Raw genomic sequence first — 26,393 nt, forward strand, 5'->3', positions numbered from 1 at the left:
AACGCAGAATAAGTCACTCCAATTTTTTGAATAAATCCCAGTTTTTTTTAGATTTTATCATTCTTAATATTTATTAGTGTTTCGTTGTGTTATAAAAAAAGATTTAGCTCATAACTGATTCTAAACTTTTTTATTACCGAATTCCACAAACGTCTTGGAATGTCGGTCCACGCACGACGGTGTATACACCGCCACCATCAGTGCATATATGAAATACATCCGTGTTGGGAGTATAATTCTGTGCTAAAACATAACCTGAAGCGATTTTGCTTTATTCGTTTAACCTTTTAAGTGCAGTTTATTTTATGAGTGACGACATGTTTGTTAACTTTCAGAATTTTAATATGTCTAATAAGTGTTTGTAGTTAAATCTCGGTTTGTTTTCGTAATTTAATTTTTAAAATAACATTGCTTTGTTATCAAAATAAGATAATACTATTAGAGGGAAAATGAAGTAGACAATGGTCCATTTCAAAATAGTGTTAACCTGTTTTGCATAATTGTTTTATGTTTGTATTTAATGATTGCCGGAATGGTTTCTGATTCTGAGAAACCATTTAAGCAAGGTTATCTGTGGTTTCCTCCACATGGAGTGCTTGGCCAGTTAAAGGTATTTTATTATTTCATACTACCATCCTTTTACATTGCGTTACTGTGTAGCAACTACTACGTTTTGTAATATTGCGGTAATATTTGCGTTTACTTAAAAACGTGTTTTGATTTTTTATGTTTAATTAATATACAATTATCATATATATAATTTGTACCATTAAATTATTTTATCTGCAATGTTTTAAATTTGATCATTTTTCTTTGCATCTGTGTTCAAAGATTTATTGAAATTTTTTAACATTTTGAAGTTAATAGTAAATAATGTTTAGGATTTGTTATTTATTATTTATGTTGTACGCACATGTATTAACTAGTGATTACAAGAATAACAGTGTTAGTTGCAATTTAGACTAAAATAACAGGATACATTGAAATTTTTTTTCTTACTGTTATTTAGTTATAAGAACAGTTTAACTTTTTGTTCAACACAAGTTTGTTATTACACCAACCTGTGTCATACAGTGATCTTATCTCATTTTCTTACAGAATATTCTAGATTGGCAATTCCAGTCTGGCTTGGCATTTTTTCATTAGCTACAAAATTATTATTTCATTTGCTAAGTGACTTTTTTCTTGTTTGGCCTGATGATTTTGCCACATGAGCTTGAAACTTGTCTGAGGTATGAAAATGGAATTTTGTAGCATAGCTTTTATGACTAGTATTCAAACCTGGAACATCTGGATGAAAGGACAAGATGCTACTATACCGCCACAGTAATCAGCCCTTAATCGAACATTTATTTGCTGTTAAAACAAATACCGTGCATATTCCTCCTGTTAACATCCTGTATAATCGTTATTAAATTTTTATATGTTATAGAAAGATTTTTAATAGTTGGAATATTTTAAATTAAAAAAAAAATTTCCCTTTACTTTATTTCTTTAATGAAGAAGAAATTTAATTGATAAAACTTTGTGCAGACTAATTAGCATAGTATTTAGACTATTGAGTTTGACCATTGAGAAGGCAAGTTTAAAATAAAGGTAGACAGGGAATGTCAGATGATGTATGAAATGGCAATTTTTTAGCGTGTGAAAATTTGATGCCTGACCTGAATTTAAACCCAGAACCTCTGGATGAAAGGCCAAAATGCTATCGCCATGAAAGCAGGCAGCCACTTTGCTCCATTACCATTACAGCGAGTGTAGCAAACACTTCCTTTTGTTTTCATTTAAGTCAGAGTAGGGTTTTTACATGGTAGATTTTTTTTTTGTTAAAGATACAGACTTAAATTGTATAATTTCATAGATGATGAAATCACTGAAAAAAATTGTCAGTCCTATATTCACTCTTGTTTCAAAGACCAAACCATACTAATTATAACAGATGCTCACTTTCAATTCTGTTCATATTATAATATACTGTAGTAGATATGCTAGGATCAGAAAAAAACACTAGCAGAGAGGTTAAAGTTCTGTGGAAAGAGCTGGTTAAGGTGATAATTCATTGTATATATGATATAATAGCATGGAACTTGTGGTGTAGTCTCACTCTAGTGACTATATTTCCATTATAACATAAGTTCAGCCAAGTGTTCTATAATGGTGTTAAGTATTGCCATAGCCTGGTAATTTATTCCTAGTCTCTCTTCACAAAATTCTAATCTTAACTTTAACCCTTTAATGGTAGCTTTAATCCTAACCTCTCTCCACAGAATGGATTAGGAACAAGTTTCAATAATTCACAAAACTGATAGCTAATTGACTAGAGTACTTACTGATAACACAGCACAGACTTTGAAGTTGCACAGGTTACCCACTGTCCAAATCTGCTTTGCGAGATTTAGTTCCTATGTTTTTCTGAATCTAAGCATATATGGTGTATTACAATATGAACAAAATTGAAGTTGATCAATTATTGCTCATATTTTTTTTTCTTTTTGGATGATCAATTCACAATATAAGCTTAAAGCTTGTGAACTGTTCTACAAATCATATGACATTTTATATTAAGTGAATACTTTTAGTGTTCTTAAATTAAATTTAAAAAAACCCTTGAAAACCATTTTATAAGATTTATTTAGTTTAAAACTCGATGGATATTTTTATTATTAAAAATTTATCATTAGTAGTTAATGATAGTCAATTAGTATAAAAACAAACTAAATGCTTAGTATAAATAAAATAATAAATAATAGGCCTAATTAATAACTAAGTAAGCAATATCCTAATGTTAAATGTGGAACACTTCAAAAAGAGTACTAATATGTGTCCTTGTAAGCTGGAAACTCTGTTTACCAAGAGTTACACAGAATAATTTTTTTATTATAAATGTTTTTTATTTTTAAATTAATTTCACTAAGCATTAGTTTCTTTTTTGTATCTTGTAAAGAGGATTAAACCAAAAAAAAAGAAAAGTAAACTACTTTAGTTAAAATACAATAATTTTTTATCAATACTTTAAATTTGTTAATAATTACATATATAAGAAAATATAATTATGAATTTTCAGTGGTTAAGTGTGTTATATTCAAAATCTTGTCTATAGTAAACAAAAACCCATAAAACCACTATCTTGTAACAATATGATAAGAGAGTTTTTTGTTACTTTTTCCTGGTAGTATAATACTGGTATTTATGTTTTCAGATTTGATATATTTATTTGCTTTTATTTCTATTTCTGTTATTAGCTTGTACAAAGCCCAAGATTAAATGATCACTGGTTGATTATAAATGACTTTATGTAATAATATTTCATTTCAGTTACTATTTCATATGAATGATTGTTTATAATATTTCTATAGATTTTTTTTAAAGCATTTATAGTTTATTAAACATTTAATTTAAAACCACTGGATGTTTTTGAATAATTATTTACTAGATTACTATTTAAGTTGAAAAATACATATTTACTTTAACTTATTTTTATATAATATCAGTTTCCCCATTATTTTTTTATTAAGGAAATGAAAGAAACACTACATTCATTTTATTACATTGCAGTAGCTTTTAATTAATATAACAGCTTATTTATAAACCGTAAGACAGAGAATACTCTTGTCCTAATTTTACTACCTGCGAAAAATTATTTTGTCTGGGTAAGGAGATCTCCATGTTTTATAGAGCTGTTTAGTTGGATACTGATGACGTATATTATTTTAGTTAAAAAATAGCTACTATTAAAGTTGGAACTTATAACTTAAAAAGACAATCTTAGTAGAATTGAACTGTCAAAAGTAATTTATTTCAAAAAAATAAAGAACAGGTTTATGAACACATTAGGCTGTCATTAGGCAGATAAGTTTCATGAAAGTCCTTAAATAATATAATATTGATTCCTCAATATAAGTATACTTTGCTAGCCATTTCCTACAGAGAACCAATCCCAATAGCTTAATTTTTGCGTTCATGTGTGTTGAGAAATAATTTAGAGTAGGAACTATCTCAGATCAATTTGAAGACTTTTTTTGGCTAAGATTCAATATAATACTGATTAATATCTGTGAAAGATCTTCGTTATGTCAGTAGACCATCAAATTTCAAAGAGTACTCTCATTTCTAAACCAGTTTTTTGATGCTACACCCAGAGTTTATTCAATATTGCTGGTCCTGTAGCGGTAGAATCGTATTTGCTTAAATTTTCAAAATTAAATAAAAATAGCAATAATGTCACAGAATAGAAGAGTATGGGTATGTAATGTGACGTAAGAGTATGTCACAACATAGAAGGGCTATGTCATTGTAGAAATGGATGGTAAAAAGATAAGGAAGTTAATTTTACACATTGCTTGAATTTTAATGTATGTGTCTGGCCAAGAGTTTCCATTTACAAAAAATAAAAATATGTAGTAAAATAATATAAAAATTTTGTTCTAAAAGTCTATATCTAGTTATCATTCAGGAGAAGTTGTCAGCATGTGGATGATGTACTATTGACAACTCAAGTCTTGCAAATTATGATAATATATGATAATACTTATGATCATCTGTGATGATTTTTTTTCATAATCGCTTATTTTATTTCTTTTATAATAGTTTCTATTTACTTTCAAAATTTAATGTATATTAGTATTATGTTATCTTGCTAACAGTTATATTTTTTAAATCTTACAATACCTACTCTTTGTCCTTCAATTTAGAAATATTTCTGATACCATATTAATAATTTCTCAAATCCAATGACTTAACAAGCTACATATACTGAACCTTATTAAGAATAGGGTAAAATTCTTTGATGAAAATGACAAAACATATATCTAAGCAGAACCTTTAGCAGTAGAGTTAATGGTTTTTTAAAACTTTAGGATATTCCTTTGGTAAGTAATTAATGTATGGAATTTATATTATATTTGATTAATATTTTGATTTTGCCAAATTTAGTGTGTTTATAATTTTCATATTTTTTTAGCTTGTTTAGATATTGGTATTTTTTGTGCAGTGTATTAAAATTTGTTTGTAGTGATGGTAGAAAACATTGGTATAAGTATAAAGAACACCTGCATGCTCCATCTGTAATGGAATTGACTTTTACATATTACCTTGTGGAACTAGATGTATATAAAGACATTAACCATAACCTGAAGTTTACAAATATTCAAAATTTGGCAAAAACGGCAAATCAATATAGTAAAAATGAGTATCGGTTCTCTAACTTTTTAAGGGAGACACTATTAAGAACAGAGCCAAAATTACCCGTTTTAAAATTAAGATTTAATATCAGTTTACAAAGGACATTGTAAATTCATGATGCAATAAGCTACAGATATTGGAATTTAAATAAATTAATCTGTGGCATATACTTTCTCACTTAAAAACTGTTGGGTTAATATGAGATAATGACTTTATAGGCATTTTATTTAAAAGTGAACACAATTAGAAAAAGTTGAAATTGTAATCTGCTGGAGTAAATTTAACCACTTCTTTAGCAGTTCAGTACTTAAGCAGTTTGGCAGTTTTCATACTGTTAGTTTATTTGAACATACATCTAATCTCAATTGGTTTGTGAATAAACGTGATTTGCTCTGTTACTGAGTATTCTGTGCTCATCTGTTTCATGATTTTCTGATCATTAAAAATTAATAAATGAATAAATAGTACTTATATTCATTACAACTTTTGTAATCTGTTATAAATAGGTTATGTCTATCTGAAAAAGGATATTTTTTTTTTTTTTAATATATTAGGCTGGGTTTAAAAATTAATATTTACCCATTAAATCTTTTCAAGGAATTTCTGCTAATTTAATTAATATGATGATTGCCTAATTGCATGTAAGTTGTATTATGATTACATTGCCAGTTTTTAATTCGCCTCATTTTTATTGCTGTTTGTCAAAGGTAATATTTTTTTTTATGACTGCTACGTTTCAGTTTATGGCAGAACACTTATAAGTTTACTTCCTGTTCTCATTTCAATTTTTATTATGTTACTGTTAACAAATGCAGTAGTATTAATTAGTTAATATTTAATGGAAGTTATTAAAAATTTTTTTAAAATAAATTGATACTAATCACTGTTATAAAGCCATAATGAAAAATGCAGTTTGATGATTGTTTATCTTTGCGGTAAATAAAATCACAATTATAGAATACCTTTTGTTTGTTTACAACTTTGGTAGATGAGGGAGCATGTTTATCACAGTATATAAATTTTGGTACTTTTCAAGAAGATGCCAACAGAAGAAAGGCAGTCTGTAGTTAGTCTATTAGTTGTTAGATGGCGCCACTGAAAGGAGAAAATAAATTAAAATTATAATATAACTTTATGTAATAAATAAATATAATGTAACCAAACTTCACCTATGCTTACTTCACTTGCTAACCTTGACTAGCGAACGTAGGTTAAGTTGGGTTAGATTAAATTTGTACTTTTAGATATGTATGTACTTTTATTTATTTATTTACTTATATAAATTTGTTACGTAAAGTTAGATTATAATTTTAATTTATTTATTTTCTCCTTTCAGTGGCGCCATCTAACAATAACTACAGCAACTAACTGACTAACTACAAATCGCTTGCAGGCATCTTCTTGAAAAGTACCTAAATTTTTTACTTTAAAAACCTTTACTTTTAAAAATTAAAAATTGTCAAGCAACCCTCATTGGATCACTTCATATAGTCACATCCCCATAAAATTTTTAACAGTGTTGGCATGTTAAAAACAAATTGTGCTGATTCTGTAAATTTTTATTTCCTTATATTTTTTAAATGTTTATCCTTTGCTAGTTAACAATCAGAACATTTTGGTACCCTTAAACATCATAGCTGTTTATCTATAAACTTGTTTCTACTTATTGTATAAGGTAGTTTAGTTTCCAGAAATAAATCTAAGCTACATATCAGCAAATCATCTATAGAGATAAAACATTGAATAAATATTGTTCAGTTCACAATGAATAAAATATATTACTCTTAATGTATTGGCGCTGTTAATACGGATTTACATTTAAATATTAACATTCATTTAAATAATTTATATTGGATCGTTCTTTCCAGTCATGCATAACATCTGTTTCTCATAACCATGTTCACTGTTATGTATATAATGTTTTTGTCATCGATAATGTTTATTTTTTTGGAGTTTATATTTCATAAGGTTCTTTTTTTAAATAATATCGATACACATATACTACAGATACAATTCCATTTATATAAAATTGGAAAACTTAATTACATAAGAATTATTTTTTTTCCAGTATTTTTAACAGACTTCAAGAAAGGATAAGGTTATCATTTCAACTCTATTTTTTTATGTATGTTGCGCAACATCTCCAAGCGAACCGATTTCAATAATTTTTTTTTTAATTGAAGGGTATACTTTCAGAGTGGTTTCATATAAATTTTAACCAAATCAGATGATAATCTTAGGAAAAATACCAAAAAAAAACCTGAACAGCTGAACACCCTTAGTCGCTGACAGCTCGCTCCATTACCGTGTTGCTCTGTCTCCTGTATGACTAGGATGTTGATAACAGTCTATATTATTGATGTTTAGTCTCTGTGGAACTTGCAAAATTATAATACAAATATTTATATATTTTTTTTTTTTGTCTTCAGACATTTGACTGGTTTGATGCAGTTCTCCAAGATTCCCTATCTAGTGCTTGTCGTTTCATTTCAGTATACCCTCTACATCCCTAACCCTCTACATGTACCCTCTACATCCTACATCCCTAACAATTTGTTTTACATATTCCAAACGTGGCCTGCCTACACAATTTTTCCCTTCTACCTGTCCTTCCAATATTAAAGCGACTATTCCAGGATGCCTTTGTATGTGGCCTATAAGTCTGTCTCTTCTTTTAACTATATTTTTCCAAATGCTTCTTTCTTCATCTATTTGCCGCAATACCTCTTCATTTGTTACTTTATCCACCCATCTGATTTTTAACATTCTCCTATAGCCCCACATTTCAAAAGCTTCTAATCTTTTCTTCTCAGATACTCCGATTGTCCAAGTTTCACTTCCATATAAAGCAACGCTCCAAACATATACTTTCAAAAATCTTTTCCTGACATTTAAATTATATTTCTTACTGAAGGCTCGTTTCGCTTGTGCTATTCGGCATTTTATATTGCTCCTGCTTCGTCCATCTTTAGTAATTCTACTTCCCAAATAACAAAATTCTTCTACCTCCATAATCTTTTCTCCTCCTATTTTCACATTCAGTGGTCCATCTTTGTTATTTCTACTACATTTCATTACTTTTGTTTTGTTCTTGTTTATTTTCATGCGATAGTTCTTTTGTAGGACTTCATCTATGCCGTTCATTGTTTCTTCTAAATCCTTTTTACTCTCGGCTAGAATTACTATATCATCAGAAAATCATAGCATCTTTATCTTTTCACCTTGTACTGTTCTTTTCTTTTTTTCTACCTTATCTTTTTTACTCAGACCTCTTGCGATGTCCTCCTCAAAAATCTTCTTTACCTCCTCTTCCTCAAGCTTCTCTAAATTCCACCGATTCATCTGACACCTTTTCTTCAGGTTTTTAAACCCCAATCTACATTTCATTATCACCAAATTATGGTCGCTATCAATGTCTGCTCCAGGGTAAGTTTTGCAGTCAACGAGTTGATTTCCAAATCTTTGCTTAACCATGATATAATCTATCTGATACCTTGCAGTATCGCCTGGCTTTTTCCAAGTGTATATTCTTCTATTATGATTTTTAAATTGGGTGTTGGCAATTACTAAATTATATTTCGTGCAAAACTCTATAAGTCGGTCCCCTCTTTCATTCCTTTTGCCCAGCTCGTATTCACCCACTATATTTCCTTCCTTGCCTTTTCCAATGCTTGCATTCCAATCTCCAACTATTATTAAATTTTCATCTCCTTTTACGTGTTTAATTGCTTCATCAATCTCGCCGTATACACACTCTACCTCATCATCATCATGTGCGCTTGTAGGCATATAGATGTTAACAATCGTTGTCGGTTTAGGTTTTGATTTTATCCTTATTACAATGATTCTATCGCTATGCGTTTTGAAATACTCTACTCTCTTTCCTATCTTCTTGTTCATTATGAAACCTACTTCTGCCTGCCCATTATTTGAAGCTGAGTTAATTACTCTAAAATCACCTGACCAAAAGTCGCCTTCCTCTTCCCACCAAACCTCACTAATTCCTACTATATCCACATTTGTCCTACCCATTTCCATCTGAATATTATATAATAATAAATTCATTTTTTCAATATTAAATAAATAGTCACACAACAAGCTCCCAGCCAACATTACCCTGTATGAAGCGAGTTAAATATTATAATTTTACAGTAAATAATGTTCTTGAATTATTATAAAAACTTTTTTTAACCGGGTACTCTCACACCTTGTCCAATTGTCAACTCGCAATAATGAAACCTATAAATTGTATAGATTATACAGCCTGATCATTTCTGTCACAGCTTTCAAATCATGTGGTCTATTTAATAACTTAAATAACTGTGGGTCCAAATCAGACAAGGCAATACCCTCTAAAGTTTTAACTCGACTAAGAGAGACATAATTGGCAAAATTTTTCTTGCCGAGGTCTACCACTGCCCTGTCAAGACAGGGCAGACTACCTTGCAGTTTGTGAACAGTTACAGCCCAGCTTAATATTAGAGGTAGCATTCTACGCTCGACAGCTCCATATCTCTTTGTCATTTGGGAATGTTGTACAAACTGGTGAAATAACTATGCAACCATCAACTTTCATTTTATGACCAATAGTCTCGTCATCAGATTTTATGAGTATAGCTTCCAGTAACTCTCCTTCGTCACATACCAAACTGAGATAGTGAGAACGTTGCTCTTCCATTTTGTGTGACTAATATTTGTGTATTAAACTGACACTATGAGCAAGACTCTAGACTTTCATTCCACAAAAATTGACTGTTTTACGTTGTCATTTGTGAGGGTCTACAATCTCGTTGTTGAGAAATCTTTGCAGCAATATTCGTGACATTTCTTTCTGTATTTTTCCTTAAACAATCATTCCTTTCTGGGCAACTTTCCTTTAAACATCACTGTTTCATTTGAGCAGTGCATTTTGTAGGCCTACCCATATTTTAATCATATAATATATTATATTAAATATTGTGTGTGTGTGTGTGTGTATATATATATATATATATATATATATATATATATATGCACTAGATACCACCAAAGATTGTGAATTGAAATAATTTAAAAAAATAAAAATAAAAACCTACTGCAACAAATAGTATTACTAAAACGTTACAACTTGTGATGGCTGCACTGATGTCAAAAATAGTTATTTGTTGTAAATACTTTTACTTTAGTTAATAAATAAAAATATAATTATTTTATGCCTGCTTAAACCAAATTATATAATATAATGAAATAACACTTATTTCTTTATTTGCTCTTTCTATACATACTTCTTTTCTCCTAGATGTTAGTGTCCTATTAATTTTTAGTCCAAAAATGGCTAATGTAAAAATAAAAATGTTTATTTTCATATATTACTTATGCAAAGTAAGTTCATGTAGCTAGGATAGGTATGCTCTTGGAAAAACTCTGTACTGACTCTAAATATTATTTGTTTTTACCATACAAATGAATATACAGAAGTATATAAATTTAAATTCTAACATTTGAAGTCAATTAAAATTTTTTTATATTTTATCCATTTTCTTTTTTTTGTTTTTATAGAAAACATGGCAAAAGAAATATTGTCAATTGTTTAAATCTAGCAAATATGGAATTGAACGTTTGGAAATTTTTGATAATGAAGAAGATGCAGGAAAAACATCATCCATTCCAATTATTACCCTTGAAAATTGTATAAAAATAACTCATGATGCGCAAAAGCAGCAGCCACATGTTTTTATGGTAATATATTAAAATTATTTATTTTTTAATTAAATTATGTTAATATGTAAAAAAAAATATTGGTTTTTTATATATATATTTTGCATAATTGATAAATATTGCTGATAAAAATAAGCTTTCTACCAATTGTGGAGGGAATCAAGAGTTAGACCTGCTCTAAGAAAAAGTTGAACTGTTTCAAAATAATCAGATACCTGTTGTATGTCGTTTTGTTGATTACTAGCATCTCAAAACTGAAAAGTTACGAGATCTACCATTCAAATCCAGAAACTGGCATTTTGGTTCAATGTTTCCTCATTTATGACAACATGCATCCATCCATTATGCTTATGTTAGGCAGAAGTCAGAAATGTTTGTTAGGAATGTTTTTGTTTATCCATTACAGTTCAGACCGCCATATGTTTCTGCTTTTTAAGTAGTAGCTTGTTTCTCAGTGGTTCAAAAAGTGAGGAATAGAAAGTAGTTGTACTGAACTAGTTGAAATCCCAAATGGTGAATTTTAATATACAAGAAAAAGTTTGTTCTTGTGTTTAAAATTTCTTGGACTTTATAGGAAAACACAAGACATATTCATAAAGTAAGGGCTATCGGCTTATATTTAAATATTAGTAGGTCTGAACACCTACTAATATAGTACTACTACTACTTTATAGTAGTTTCATGCATGCAGGGCCATCTATCAGCTACTTACGAAACCACTGCAATTATTATTTTGATTTAGTAGTCGTTTGCCTGTTGGTGAACGCAGATCGCATTGTCCACAACAATCGTTTCTCCCGCCAGTTGTGAAGTGCGCACTGTGATTCGATTTTTGTGTGCAAAAGGATCTTCAGCTGCTGAAATTCATAGGGAGTTATGCCTAGTGTGGACCTATAGTAATGAGTGAAGGAAAAGTTAGACAATGGTGTTGAACTTTAAGATTGGCTGCACAAATGTGCGTGACGAAGAGTGGAGTGACAGGCCCAGTATTCAGACTGATGAAATCGTTGAACAAGTGAACCAAAAACTGTTATGTGATCGGCAATTGACAATTAGTGCTCTGGCTGATTAATTTCCGCATGTTGGGTGCACCTGTACTTACACAATTGTCACAGAAAAGCTTGGATATTGCAAATTGTGTGCAAGGTGGGTACTGAAAATGCTCACTGACAAATACAAAGAGCAAAGAATTTGCAGAAGACAAGCGTTTTTGGTCCACTATCAGCAAGATGAAGATGATTTGTTTTCCCACATTGTTACAGGCGATGAGAAGTGGATATCCTACACCAACACAGAATCAAAAGACAGTCAATGTAGTGGTGCCATTCAAGTTCCTCAAAATCAAAAAAGTTTAAGCAATTTCCTCACTAGAGTTGAAAAATGTTGGGTACCGTTTTTTGGGATGAAAAGGGTGTCATTTTGGTTGATTTCATGGAATTTGGCAACAGTTATAGCTGACATGTACTGCAAAATGCTCACCAAATTGAGACATGCAATCAAAAATTGACAACACGGGAAACTGTCCTCTAGCAAATCCACCTTTACAACAGTGTGTGTCACAATGCTACCTTAACCAAGAAGAAAATTAAAGAGTTTCATTGGGAACTTTTTGACCACCCTCCATGTAGTCCCAGCCTTGCATCTCATGACTTCTTCCTCTTCTTGCGTTTGAAAAAGTGGCTTGATGGACTACGGTTTGAAAACGACAAGGAACTCAAAGACTGCCATTGTCAACTAGTTTAATTCCCAGGTGGTGAACTTCTATGCAGAGGGATAAAGAAACTGGTGCAGCATTATGAAAAGCTTAGAACTCATAATTAATTATGAAAAGCTTGCCACTCAGCTTAGAACTGAGTGGCGATTATGTAGAAAAGTGAAGTAGATATGTAGTAAAGTAAAACTGTAAATAAAATCCTTTTCTCGTGAGTTAATTTTATTTTTAATATCCTTATTTTATGAATATACCTCGTAAAGTAGATGGTTTATTTTTTATTACCAATAGGCCCTTACTCTGATATTTTTTGTTTTTAATTAACTTTTATTTTATAGTCTTATTACATTTATTCTTCTCTTTGGTTAATTTGGGTGTATGATTACAATTTTCTTCCAAGACTTTTTCCAGTTGTAATTTTTGTCATTCTTCCTTTCTTAAAAGCAAATGTATGAATCATTTTCTGGATAAGATAAATTTATTATAATAAACTCGTTCTTCATTATTCATGTTAAATTGATTTTTTTAAAAATTATTTCGTGAATGTATTTCCATTATTTTACAACTTCATATTGTAGGACTTAAATCACTTCATTTGAATAACCCTTTAAAGTAATAATTTTCTGATTTTTCCAGATTACCTCTTACAAAAATAAATTTGCCCATATGTACAATTATTTATATGTGGATGGACAGTTTTTTATTGATGATTGAGCCATTAGCAATAGGGTTAAACATTATTGAATTAATTTTATTTTATTAGAATATGTGGATGTGTTAGTATCTTCATATATTAATATTAAATATGATTAGTTTTATAAGATTAATGTCACATTAATAAACTAATGATTATTTTTTTATTGTTGTAATGTTGTTTTAATTATTATTCTATCATGTAAGATAAGATCTGATTTTGTTTAAGATAAACGTTATTAAATACACATTAGACCTACATTTTTAACATTTAGTATTAGTAAAATTATCTTAAATGATTGTAAGGTTGTGTTTTAATATTTATATATAGGTTGTGACTAAATCTATAGTGCATCATTTTGCTGCTAATTCTGATTCTGAAATGTCTGACTGGATAGCTGCCTTCCAGTCTGTTGCTTTTAAAGATAATGTCTCTAGACAAACTATTGAAGAAGACAATGAGTTATATTGTTCATCAGGAGATGGTAAATATTGCTTTATTATGTAATAAAATAATTCCAAGATTTGTTGTGCTTAAGTAATTGTAGGTTGTTTTATTTTTTTCTAAGTATTAAATCATTTTTTTTAGCTAGGTTATTGATTTTAATTTTAATTTTTTCAAAACAAAATCTTTTTACAAATTTGTAGCTATTATTATTGTAAAAAAAATTTATTTAGGTAGAACCATTTGGTCTGTGTTCATTATGATCTATGTTATTTTGTTGGCATTTAAGTACGATTTTAGTAATCAAAATGAACATTTTTCCAGGATATTATGTTTGTTCTAATTTGTCTGGCTTATTTCTCATTCCTTCAGATTAAGGTAAATTGAGAAATCAATTACTCAATTTAGCTCTTGTGTGTAATTACATTTTAGAATGTTTTTTTTCTTTTTGTAGGTAATTAATTCACCATTTAAGGTTTAAGCTTGTTCATTGTAATATGGAATAGAAATTTTTAGTGCATGAAAATGCCATACCTGATGAGGATTTGAACCCAGAACATTCCAATTGAGAAGTTGAAGCACTATCACTTTGCCATGTAGATTGACAAGAATAATTTTATACATTAATAAGATCTGTGTTTAATGAGTTATTTATTTTAATAGTTAAGGAGTGTTTCTATACATTTAAAATAAGCTTTTAATTGAGAATTTATTCAATATATCCATTTTAGGTATAAATTAAATTTTTTTTTCATTGTGATAAATTTTAAAACAGGTGGCTACACATAATCTTACATTATCATTCTGACACTAAACTAAATAATAATATAATAATCACAATTGAAATTATAGTTTGATTGGTACCAATTTTTCCCTTAATATAATAATCACAATTGAAATTATAGTTTGGTTGGTACCAATTTTTCCTATCATAGAATACATTTTGAAAAATGTATCAATTTTTTTTTTTGTCTTCAGTCATTTGACTGGATTAATACAGCTCTCCAAGATTCCCTATCTAGTGCTAGTCGTTTCATTTCAGTATACCCCTTACATCTTACATCCCTAACAATTTGTTTTACATATTCCAAGCATTGCTTGCCTACACAATTTTTTTCCTTCTACTTGCCCCTCCAATATTAAAGCGACTATTTCAGGATGCCTTAATATGTGGCCTATAAGTCTGTTTCTTCTTTTAGCTATATTTGTCCAAATGCTTCTTTCTTCATCTATTTGCCGCAACACCTCTTCATTTGTCACTTTATCAACCCATCTGATTTTTAACATTCTCCTATAGCACCACATTTCAAAAGCTTCTGATCTTTTCTTCTCAGGTACTCCGATTGTCCAAGTTTCACTTCCATATAAAGCGACACTCTAAACATATACTTTCAAATATCTTTTCCTGACATTTAAATTAATTTTTGATGTAAACAAATTATATTTCTGACTGAAGGCTCGTTTCGCCTGTGCTATTCGGCATTTTATATCGCTCCTGCTTTGTCCATCTTTAGTAATTTTACTTCCCAAATAACAAAATTCTTCGACCTCCATAATCTTTTCTCTTCCTATTTTCACATTCAGTGGTCCATCTTTGTTATTTCTACTACATTTCATTACTTTCGTTTTGTTCTTGTTTATTTTTATGTGGTAGATCTTGCGTAGGACTTCATCCATGCAATTCATTGTTTCTTCTAAATCCTTTTTACTCTCGGCTAGAATTACTATATCATCAGCAAATCATAACATCTTTATCTTTTCACGTTGTACTATTACTCCGAATGTAAATTGTTCTTTAACATCATTGACTGCTAGTTCTGTGTAAAGATTAAAAAGTAACGGGGATAGGGAACATCCTTGTCAGACTCCCTTTCTTATTATGCCTTCTTTCTTATGTTCTTCAATTATTACTGTTGCTGTTTGGTTCCTGTAAATGTTAGCAATTGTTCTTCTATCTCTGAATTTGAACCCTAATTTATTTTAAATGTTGAACATTTTATTCCAGTCTACGTTATTGAATGCCTTTTCTAGGTCTATAAACGCCAAGTATGTTGGTTTGTTTTCCTTTAATCTTCCTTCTACTATTAATCTGAGGCCTAAAATTGCTTCCTTTGTCCCTATACTTTTCCTGAAACCAAATTGGTCTTCTCCTAGCACTCTCCTCTCAATTCTTCTGTATAGAATTCTATTTAAGATTTTTGATGCTTTATCAATTAAATATATATAAAAACGTAAAAGAACTGCATTGCCTTAATTTTTTGTAATGACAATTAGATGTTTAGAAATGGTTTCAACAACCAATTTATAATGTAGATAGGAATATTTTATTTATATAAATATAATTTTTGAAATAATTTAAGGCAGCATATTCTTATTGTATTATCAACATCATTATTGATAAATGCTTAATGATAATAAAAGTTTGCTGGTCTAACAATTGAAATTTATCTCTCGATTGGTTTGTTTTCTCTCTCTTCGGTCACTATATTGGAGATATTGATAATCATTAAAATAGAATATATAATACCTCTTTTACATAATGATTATATAAAGGGCACTTCCAGCTAAATATAAGTAAATAAATCAAGTGTCCAATTTCTGTTAGCTGATGTAAGAAAATGGAAAATATATATTAAAAATCTAGTGGGGGAAACCTCTTTAAAAAGTTTTAAAATTAGACTGATGACAATGATGTAAATAATGAAAGCAGTAAGTGAGTGTCATATTTTATTATGTTGGTGATTTAATAATTAACATTTAATGAAATTTATAAATAATACAAAATACTCTTTGTATATGTCAGACTATTTCCCAAATGTACGGTTATAGAATACTGAAAGTACCGTACTGATGTACGGTTATAGAATATGTGTTGCAGGAGGTTCCAGTTAGATTTTTAACCATTTACTAAGATTATGTTTTTAAAAAATTTCACTATTAAACGATACTGTGCGTGATTATCCTTTTGCTAGATTAGAAGTATAATCTACAAGGGACATTTTAGGATCTTACGAATTTAAAAAAAAATCAGCTATCTTTGTTATGTTTGAAATATAATTTTTTTGTGTTAAAATAATAGTATTAATAATAATGACAACTAAGACCTCAGATTGCATGGGTGATATTGCAGTTGATAAATAAAAATTATTTCAATTGTGGTGTTTATAACAGCTAGGAAGATATTGTTTATTGTAAATGGTAAGTCTTTTCTAGAAAGCTAAATAGAATTTGTGGAATCCTATTTATAAAAGAATAACATTGATAAATTTCTTTATCAAATGACTAAATAATATGTAATGTGTATATATACTTTTTTAAAACAAAGAATTGTTTTCATTTTTTTAGCGGTATAGTTGTTATTTTGATAAGTGTTACTGATATATGAAATATAAGCATTCTGTGATGACTAATAGGTGCAGTGAGTAAACATTAATTGTGTTGAAAATCTATTCTGATTGTTTATAACCAAAAATATTATAGCATTGTACCAAGAATAATTATGAAGGTATTATTAATTCAGAATATAATATTAAGAGGTAGTTGTTATATTAAGAGTGATCACAGTTTAAAAAACTTAATAGAGCAGTTAATTACTGTTTTCCATTTTCCATTTATAACATTAACTCCTCGCCTTTGACATTTTTATCATTTTATACCATACTTAACAGTACATACATTTTATTCTGTACAGGGAAGTTTTTCAAGATATACTGTATTATTGGATTTTTTTTTTTACTTGTCTTAATAGGTAAAATTATAATATATGTATTTATTCACATATATACATTGAATACATATCCTAACCTTAAGAGAGACTAGGGCAGATAGTGTTAAAAAAGAGATTAATTTACTACTCTGTTTAAGAGTTATAATCCATCATTTACTCTTGATTACTTAATTCAGTTTTAAAAGTAAATATCATTTTATAAAATTTACTCTTAAAACTGAATTAAGGTTTCCCATATTTATAAAGTTAGTTTAGTCATAATGTAATACATACTAGTATTTGTGTCACTTTGAAAATATTTCTTGAATTTGACTGATAATGTTATTAGTGAAGTTTGATTGTTGGATTTAGATAACAACATTTTTAAGTAGTAAAAGGCATAGTTTTGGCCAGAATCTATTTAGCTGTCTTATTGTATGTGAGTTTGATTTATATTTTACTAGCAAGTTCCATACATATTTTTATTGTATTAAGAAAATTATTAGAATTAATAAATAAAGATTTTTATTTACATATTTTAAGTAACAAAGGAGTTTATTTTACAGTATTCTAATTCCACAGGTCAACAAAAAAAAAATATAATATGGAACTGAGATAAGAGTAGGTGAATTAGAAAGTTGAATCTTAAAATGAAATCAGTTTTTCTTCATTACACTCAAATTTTTAGTTATGACCCTTTAAAATATCGAGAAACTTTTTAAATAATAGAGTACAAAAATAATAATAATAATTACAAATAAAATTCCTACCTTTATTTTCCAGATACTTACGTTTAAATTTCTTTTTTCTCATTTTCCTTTTGTGTTCAGTGAAGTCTTCTCTTTTTATCTTCCAGCAGGAGTCATTCTTCATAGGTTTATTCCATCTGCCTTGATAACATTGTTCCATCTGTAATATATCTTGGTGGAACCTTTCTCTTTGTTTGTCACTGATATCGCCCAAGTTTAAACGGAAAAAGTTCAAATGAGAATGGAAAAAATGAATTTTCAATGACATTCTGCAGTCTAAATTTTTGTAGTTCATTTATATATCGATCATGGTTTTCAGCTTTTTTGTTTCCAGGAAAACCTGTAATGACATCTTTGAATGACTTCCATGCTGCTAGTTCTTTAGGATTCAGTTTGTTGTCTAATATATTTTCACAAATTAATTTTCTTATTTGTGGCCCAGTGAATATTTATTCCCTCTTTTAATTTGGCTTCACTTAATTGTGAAAAACCTCATCTAAATATTTAAAGCCGTCTCCATCTTTATCTAATGCTTTTACAAACTTATTCATCAGGACTAGTTTTATGTGTAGACGTGGTAAAATAATACGATCTTCTTCAACAGGGGGGAATATTGACATTTTCTTTTCTTTCCTAAGGTAAACCGATTTCTTTTTGGCCAGTTTTTAACTGTGTAGTGTTTATCTGTAGCCCGACTATCCCACAAAACAAGAATTTTGTAAAGCCACTATGGAGATCAAGAAAAAGCCCTATCGCTTTCAGGTCAGCAATGATTCGCCATGAGTGTTCAACATACTTACAACTTTTAAAATTTTTGACCTACTTTCATATGTTTATTTCATTCCTACATCAGTATAGAAGAAAACTTATACAAGTTGTGCAACAACACTGCCTTTAAGTTTCTTTTTGATGAGTTTATAAATAAATGCCAATCATGAATAACATATTCAATGTCCAGTTCAGACGTTAGCCCTCTTCCTAACAACATGGCAGGAACAGATTAAACTAAAGTATTAAACTAAAGTATCTCTTCTAAAGTATTTCAGTAAATTTTTGTTTCTATTTCTATTTACTGACATTTTGGTATCCATGTTTAATAAATTCCATTCTTTAAGAACGTGAATCTAAGAGTTCTGCATGTTGTTTCGACACATACAAGTCACAAATTAGGTCGCTTAGTTCTGCTTATGTGATGAGGTAAGGTTCAGTATTTGATTCTTCTGAAATGTAATTAATGTCTATTGAGGTTGAGGATTCATTGGTTGAGCCTTATGGAGAATCAGAAATTTCTTTCCAAAAAGTTGGAATTCATAAATCAACACTATGAAGTACATTGAATGTTTCATAGCTGAACTAACATTTGGGTATGCGATACTGCTTTTATTGTTTGAATTGAAATTGGTAACATTTGTTAAGCAAAAATAGCAGTCATCATAGTGGATAGTAGACTCACCAAATCATAGTACGCCAAAAGGCAAATACTCTTACAAAAAAATAATTCCTTTTAACCACTCGGTTAGTTTAACATAGCACTTGATGCATGCTACATGTGGAGCTCAGGATTTATCTTGGTAAAGACCAAGATTTCCCAAGGGACAGTCAAAATATTATATGTAAGCAGTTTTCAGCAAATTTGATACTGGTTTTTATTGACTTTTCTTGGTGCATTCTCCACAAATATAACAAAAAAAATATTTGGAGAATTTTTACAAGCCCGATTTTTATTCATTGTAAAATTCAAAACGTTTTAATGAATGAAATTAAAATGAAATATTACAAAAATATTTACTTAATTATAAAAATAATTAAGTTTTAATTTATAAATACTTAATTACTTAAAATACTTCATAAAATCGTTTCACCATGGAGTGCATTACAGTGTAAAACACACACACAACCTAGCAAATCTTAATGTTCTATAAAATAATACCAAAAATTCTGTTGTAAAAATCTTTCACTAAATTTATGACATCACTTATGAAACAATCTTTATAATATGTATGTAATAAAATTTCTACCACAACTAAAGAACACAGAGAGACATACCAAGACCTGAACTCATACTGAAAAAAATTTCATCACGTTGAATTACTTATAACCTGACTCATTAACATGTCTATACATGTCTGGCTTGACATGAAATGACATCATTTGACTGTTTTGTATCAAATTTAGGTCTACAGCATGCATCACAGTATAAATCAGATGTGAATAAGCAAACATAGTCATACTAACTTATTTGTATTGTTTATTCCATGAATGATGGAACAAATAAATTTAAGGGGTTGTTACTTAAGAACGTTACTTGATTGGTTGTTTCAGGATACATATTCAGATTCAGCACATAAAATACTATATGTAACGCCTACTTCCTTTTCAGTTTCAAATTTTATGTTCAGCAGAGTTATTCAGTTGACATAAAAAAATCACATTGCAAGAACTCTTCAGTTGTAATTTCTGTGTAGATGCAATAAACAAATGTTACAAAATGATCAAAGTTATTTTCTGTTTTTTTAAATCTGGCAATTCATTCATTGACAAGATTACAAATGTGAGCATTAAAAGATTTGTACCACTTGATTCTTGATTTATAAAGCATTGCTTGCAGCCACTGAAAAACAAACTGGAAATGATTAGTGATGCTAGGAATGGAGGTGGGATCTTGCTTGTAACTATGTGGCATTTACACATTCATCATACTGCCTAATAGCAAGGAAATTTTGATAAGAATTATAAAGTGCATTTGACCATAACTATCAAAAATAAAAAAGTAAAACTATGTAAAAAGACAAGTACCAACTTGTATTTGAGGCAGGATTTCAGTAGTCAGTAAATACAGGCCATAAAAATTAGGTTATTGATCTATACATAAAATATAATGAAAATTATCAAAAAGCAACCAAAAAAATAACAATCACCAGTAAACTCGAAGATCTAGTTAACAAACTTAAACAAATCACAGAAGAATTAGCCCCACTAAAATCCTGTAAAAAACTTCAGTAGTGGAACAGAACAAAACTGTAAACTGGTCCATAACAATAAAGACAATGCTGAAATCCTAGCTAAATATTTGAACAAACTTAAATTGCAAAGAACCAACAAAACTCCTAAACTTCTACTCCAACACCCCAATAACACCAGAAAACATCAGCCCTCTCACAATAAAGAAGTCTACCAAGCACTGGGTGAGAGGAAGAATTACAAACCAGCAGAAGGAGATCAGACTTTCCTAGAAATCTGGAAACATGCAGGAGATCAGCAAAAATGACCCTTCATCAACAGATTGTCAACATCTGGATCAAAGAAGAACTACCAGAACACTGGACAACAGCCTTCATCCATCCACTACACAAAAAAATGAGACAAAACAGACCCCCAACAATTACAGGGGAATCTCACTCCTAGATACAACATACAAAATTCTTTCAAGAATCATCCTCAACTGGATTGGTTCACAACTCAAAAAAGATAGGAGAATTCCAGGGAGGTGTCAGATCCTGGAGAAGCTGTCTAGACCAGATCATGTGTCTCAAGTTAATAATGATTACAAAAGGAAAAGAAACAGAGTCATGGGATAACAGTTGTAGATTTCAAGAAAGCTTATGAACTGCATCCACAGAGAATTCTTGCTAAAAATTTTAAGACACCTTGGATTACATACCAAATTAATAAACATGATAAAACTGATCTCACAAACATACTAAGTCAAGGTAAAATTCAGAGGCGAGCTCTCAGAACCATTTGAGATCAAAATAGGACTGTACCAAGGCGATGGGCTCTCACCACTATTATTTTTCGACTGTGCTCTAGAAATGGTAATGAGGGAATGGCTCAAAAAATGTCCCCAAAAGTAAAAATAGGCCAAAAAATCAAAACAAACATCTTGGTTTCGCCGATGACTTTGTACTGCTAGCTAAGTGACATCGATGACGCTAAATCATAGATATTAGAACTTCAAAACATTGCAAATAAAATTGGCCTCAAAATATCATTTGAAAAGATAGAAATTATCCCCCAAAAATCAACATGATTAAAAGAACTAAACATAAACTGTATTAAAATCAAAATAGTAACTCCATTTAAATACCCCAAAGAGAAATAATACCAAACAACCCAACTGTGAAAAAGCTCAATCCAAATAAGAAGAAACAAACTAGCTAAAGCTCAAAAATTAATGTGGTACACCTACAATAAAAAATGCCTATCAATAAATGCAAAATAAGACACTACAACACAGTTACAAAGCTAGAAGCCACTTATGCAACAGAAACATTCTTTCATCTGAACAAACAAGCAAAGACAGATAGACTCCACAAAATTGAAAGAGGAATTGGAAGAACCTGCATCAATAAAAAGTACTAGAAAGAAGGACAGTGGTGGATTGCGCCCAACGAAGTTGTTTACAATGAGTTAGCACTCGTCAGTGATACAGTGTGTAAGAGGAGACTAGTATTTTTTGGCCATATCATGAGGATGCAAGATTCAAGACTTCTGAAACAGCTAGTACAGTACAAGCTTGACTTGAAAAATACAAAGACAGGATGCAGATTGGTCAGAGAAATAAGATAAGATCTGATGGAAATTGGTCTTCACCAGAAAACACCACAAAGATAAAATTTAACTAGGAAATCAAGAACAAAAAACACTTGCTTCACATTCACAAGAATAAAACTCACAACATGAAATTTACAATAATAGATGGGGCACAAAGATCAGAATGTATGAAAAAGTACTGTGAGGACTGCAAGAGACCCAAACAGTCCCATCAAAGAGACTTGGATAATGGACTGACTAAAGTGATCCTATGCAATCATAAAAGATAATAATAATAAAATATAATTTTTTAAATCATATTATTGTTATTAATTAATTAATTTAAAACCTAACATCAAAACACAAGTAACAGAAAAACAAACTAATACCAAAATCGATTTCATAGGATCTTGCCATCATCAGATTGTATATAATTTTATAGTCGCATCAATCAAAAATAAAAATTTAAAGTTATCACTATTATAAAAATTTGTTATGATGAACACACAACTACAATGCCATTATTGAAATGATGTAAATTTTCAGACCATCATATTTTCTTATGGAATAAATTGATGTAATAATGTTTTTATGATGACATTGAGGAAATTAAGTTTTAATTCCTTAGGGAATATGATATTCTGAATTTTAAGTCATTCCAGTAAAGGCTTTGTAGTTATTAATCATAACAAATTTTTAGGGTCATAATGGTGATAATTTAAGTTTTTTCTAAGTATTTAGTTTTTATTGATGTTATTATAGAACTGCATACTAGTTATTGTAGGATCCCACATCAATTCGATTCATCAGTATCAATTTTGGTGTTGGTTTGTTGAGTTTTTTTATCTGTTTTTATATTTTGGTGGTTAGGTTTTCAAGTAATTTTCAATATTTAAATATATATGTTCAGGGGGATTTTAAATTGCTTGACAATCTGTCAGGAAATGATTCTATAGCCAAAAAGAAGAAAAGAGTTCATGTAAACATAGGTTAGAAATTGGTTTGTTAGTAAGTTTTTCAGATCATCATATTTTCTTATGGAATGGGCTTTTTAGCCCATTTAGCCCTGCTAAATACATTTAGCCCTGCTTTCTACTCTGAAATTAAACTGTACAAAAATTTTTGGGATACAAATCGAGGGGTAAATTTGGTGCTTTCTTATGGTTTCTAATCTAAGAAATTGAATAAAAGTGGTCTCAGACCTCTATCTCACTTAGGGTTTTCAGAAGAATGGAATAAAATAACTTTGTTAATTTAAATAATTTAATTTTAATAGACCTTATTTACATAAATTTTCTCAGAATTAAATTCTCTATGTTAACTAGAATTTTTTATTGTTTATTGGTAAATTAACAAAGTTATTTTATTCCAAACCAAAAAAACAGTGTATTTTCTGATAAAACTTTTTCATATTTTACCCTGATTTTTTTAAAACCTAAGTGTGCTAGGGGTCTTGGACCATTTTTATTCAATTTCTTTGATCAAAAACTATAAGAAGCACCAAATTTACACCTCGATATGTATCACAAGAATTTTAGTATGGTTTAATTTCACAGAGGGAGCAGAAAGCTAAATGTTTCACAACCCAAAACTTTCTAATGAACCGTTTTCTGACCTTTGTTTTTCAGAACGTTTTTTCTTATTTTTGGCTATAGAATCATATCCCAAGAGATTATCACCTGTATATAAAAATTAACTTTCTAAATTTATGAAAATACACTACAACAAAATATTTTCAGAACTCTGAAAAACTATTGCACAGCTTCTTTTTGTAGGAAAAATCACTAACAACAAATGTGAAAAGACCTTCAGGAAGCATTTTATTTATTGTATTTTAAAATTAAGGTTTTTTGTATAAATAGGTTACTAAGCTTTAAGCATAAAATGTATTGTTAATTTATTTTTTATGTGAATTAAAATGCTATAAGCTTAAATCACATTAGCAATTGAAAGATCACACTACATTATTCAATGGAAACTCATGTAAATTTACAGTAATATCTGTAAACATGACACAAGAAAACACACATTCTCACTACCCTCCTGATCCTTATGTTCATAAAAAACTGTATGACTTGTTAACATGTCACCCATCCTTATGAAGACACGACTTGTTAATGCTTCATCTTTCATGATGAACTGCTTTTTTTTCCAAAGATTTTAGAGAGATAGTGTTTTTTTTTGTTTTACATGAAGCAAAATTTTTATAAAAAAATATTAAAATAGGCAAAATAAAAAAAAAATTAATTAATACTGAACTTATCTTCACTTTTTGACTTATGGAATAGTAATTAGGATAATTTGCTAAATAAAGATTGATTGTAAATATTACAGATTTATACTAATAAAAATACAAAATTAAATAAAATCTTATATTTTTATGTTAAATATAATTTTCTAAATCTATTGCTTATTAAACTAAATATTATGTATAGATGTGTATCTGTGCACACAACACACATACTATATATAATTTGTTCACTTTTCATTTGGTAATAATTTTTTTATGACTGTAAACTGAAATAAAATTTTAAAATAACATACATATATATATTTATTTTATATATATATAAAACAAGGAAAAAATATATATAACACGGATACCAAATCCAATGTTCAATTCAGGGGAGAAATATCTGATCCATTTGACATCAAAACAGGACTGAGACAACGAGATGGACTGTCACTGCTTTTATTCAACTGTGCCCTTGAATTTATAATACGGGATTGGAAAAAATTAAATAAAGATAACATTAAAATAGGAAAAGATATCTCAGTAAATTGCCTAGGCTTTGCGGGCGATTTAGCCCTACTAGCCCAAAATATAGAAGAGGACAGATACCGACTGTCAACACTGGAAGAGATTGCAGGAAAAATTGGTCTAAAAATTTCATACGAAAAAACCAAAATTATGGTGAGAGACCCACTATGCATAAGCAAAGTAAAAATAAACAATAATGACATAGAACTAGTAGAAAACTTTAAATATTTGGTGGGAAACATCACACACAACCTCCAAGAAAATCCAAATTGGAATGAAAGAATAAATAAACTCATCAAAGCCACAGTAAAAACACAAAACATCTATAACAAAAAATGCATGTCCATAAACACAAAAATAAGACATTATAACTCAGTTATCCAACCAGAATACTTTACGGATGCGAAACTATATTTGGACCATACCAGACAAGGTTTACCAACAAACTGGAAAAGATTGAAAGACAGATTCTACGATGATGCATCGGGAAAAACATTAAAAAAGACTGGATTTGGAGAATTATTCCAAACGAAGAGATTTACAAAACGATCATCCCGATAACTAATAAATTTAGAAAGAAGAGAATTTCCTTTCAGAGTGGAAGAGACCAGACTTATCAGATGGATAATTGAACTTTTCTGGAACAAGAAAAGCAGACCGAACTGGTTATACGAAGTACAGAAAGATGTGGAGGAATTAGACATAACCCATGAAAACTGGAAACTATGAGAAATTAAAAAATAAAGAAACAAGATTCCTATCAAAACCCAAGAAAACAATATGCCGTGTGTACTCTGAACAAGAAAGGGCAAGAAGATCTAAAACCCTTAGAAATTATTAAAAAAAATAAAAAAACAAGGAAATAAAAATGTTAATAACAAACTGGCAAAACACTTCAAACTCAACGTGGAGGTCTC

General features: G+C 29.4%; 1 protein-coding gene across 2 annotated transcripts in view; it reads left to right on the forward strand.

Annotated features, from left to right (window-relative positions):
- Window positions 1-62: 62 nt before the first annotated feature.
- Dok (docking protein homolog) overlaps window positions 63-26,393 on the forward strand; it is a 32,160-nt gene continuing 5,829 nt past the window's right edge. The window contains exons 1-3 of one of the 2 annotated variants that reach the window (XM_075366860.1): window positions 63-610; window positions 10,720-10,899; window positions 13,614-13,767. In XM_075366860.1, the coding sequence (XP_075222975.1) occupies window positions 521-610; window positions 10,720-10,899; window positions 13,614-13,767 (424 nt within the window). In that variant the 5' untranslated portion in view covers window positions 63-520. Of the gene's footprint in view, window positions 611-4,724; window positions 4,869-10,719; window positions 10,900-13,613; window positions 13,768-26,393 lie in introns of those variants that run through there. The other variant, XM_075366861.1, reaches the window with a different exon arrangement.

Source organism: Lycorma delicatula, chromosome 5 (genome assembly GCF_047948215.1).
Source record: "Lycorma delicatula isolate Av1 chromosome 5, ASM4794821v1, whole genome shotgun sequence".
NCBI classification, from domain to species: Eukaryota; Metazoa; Arthropoda; class Insecta; order Hemiptera; family Fulgoridae; genus Lycorma; species Lycorma delicatula.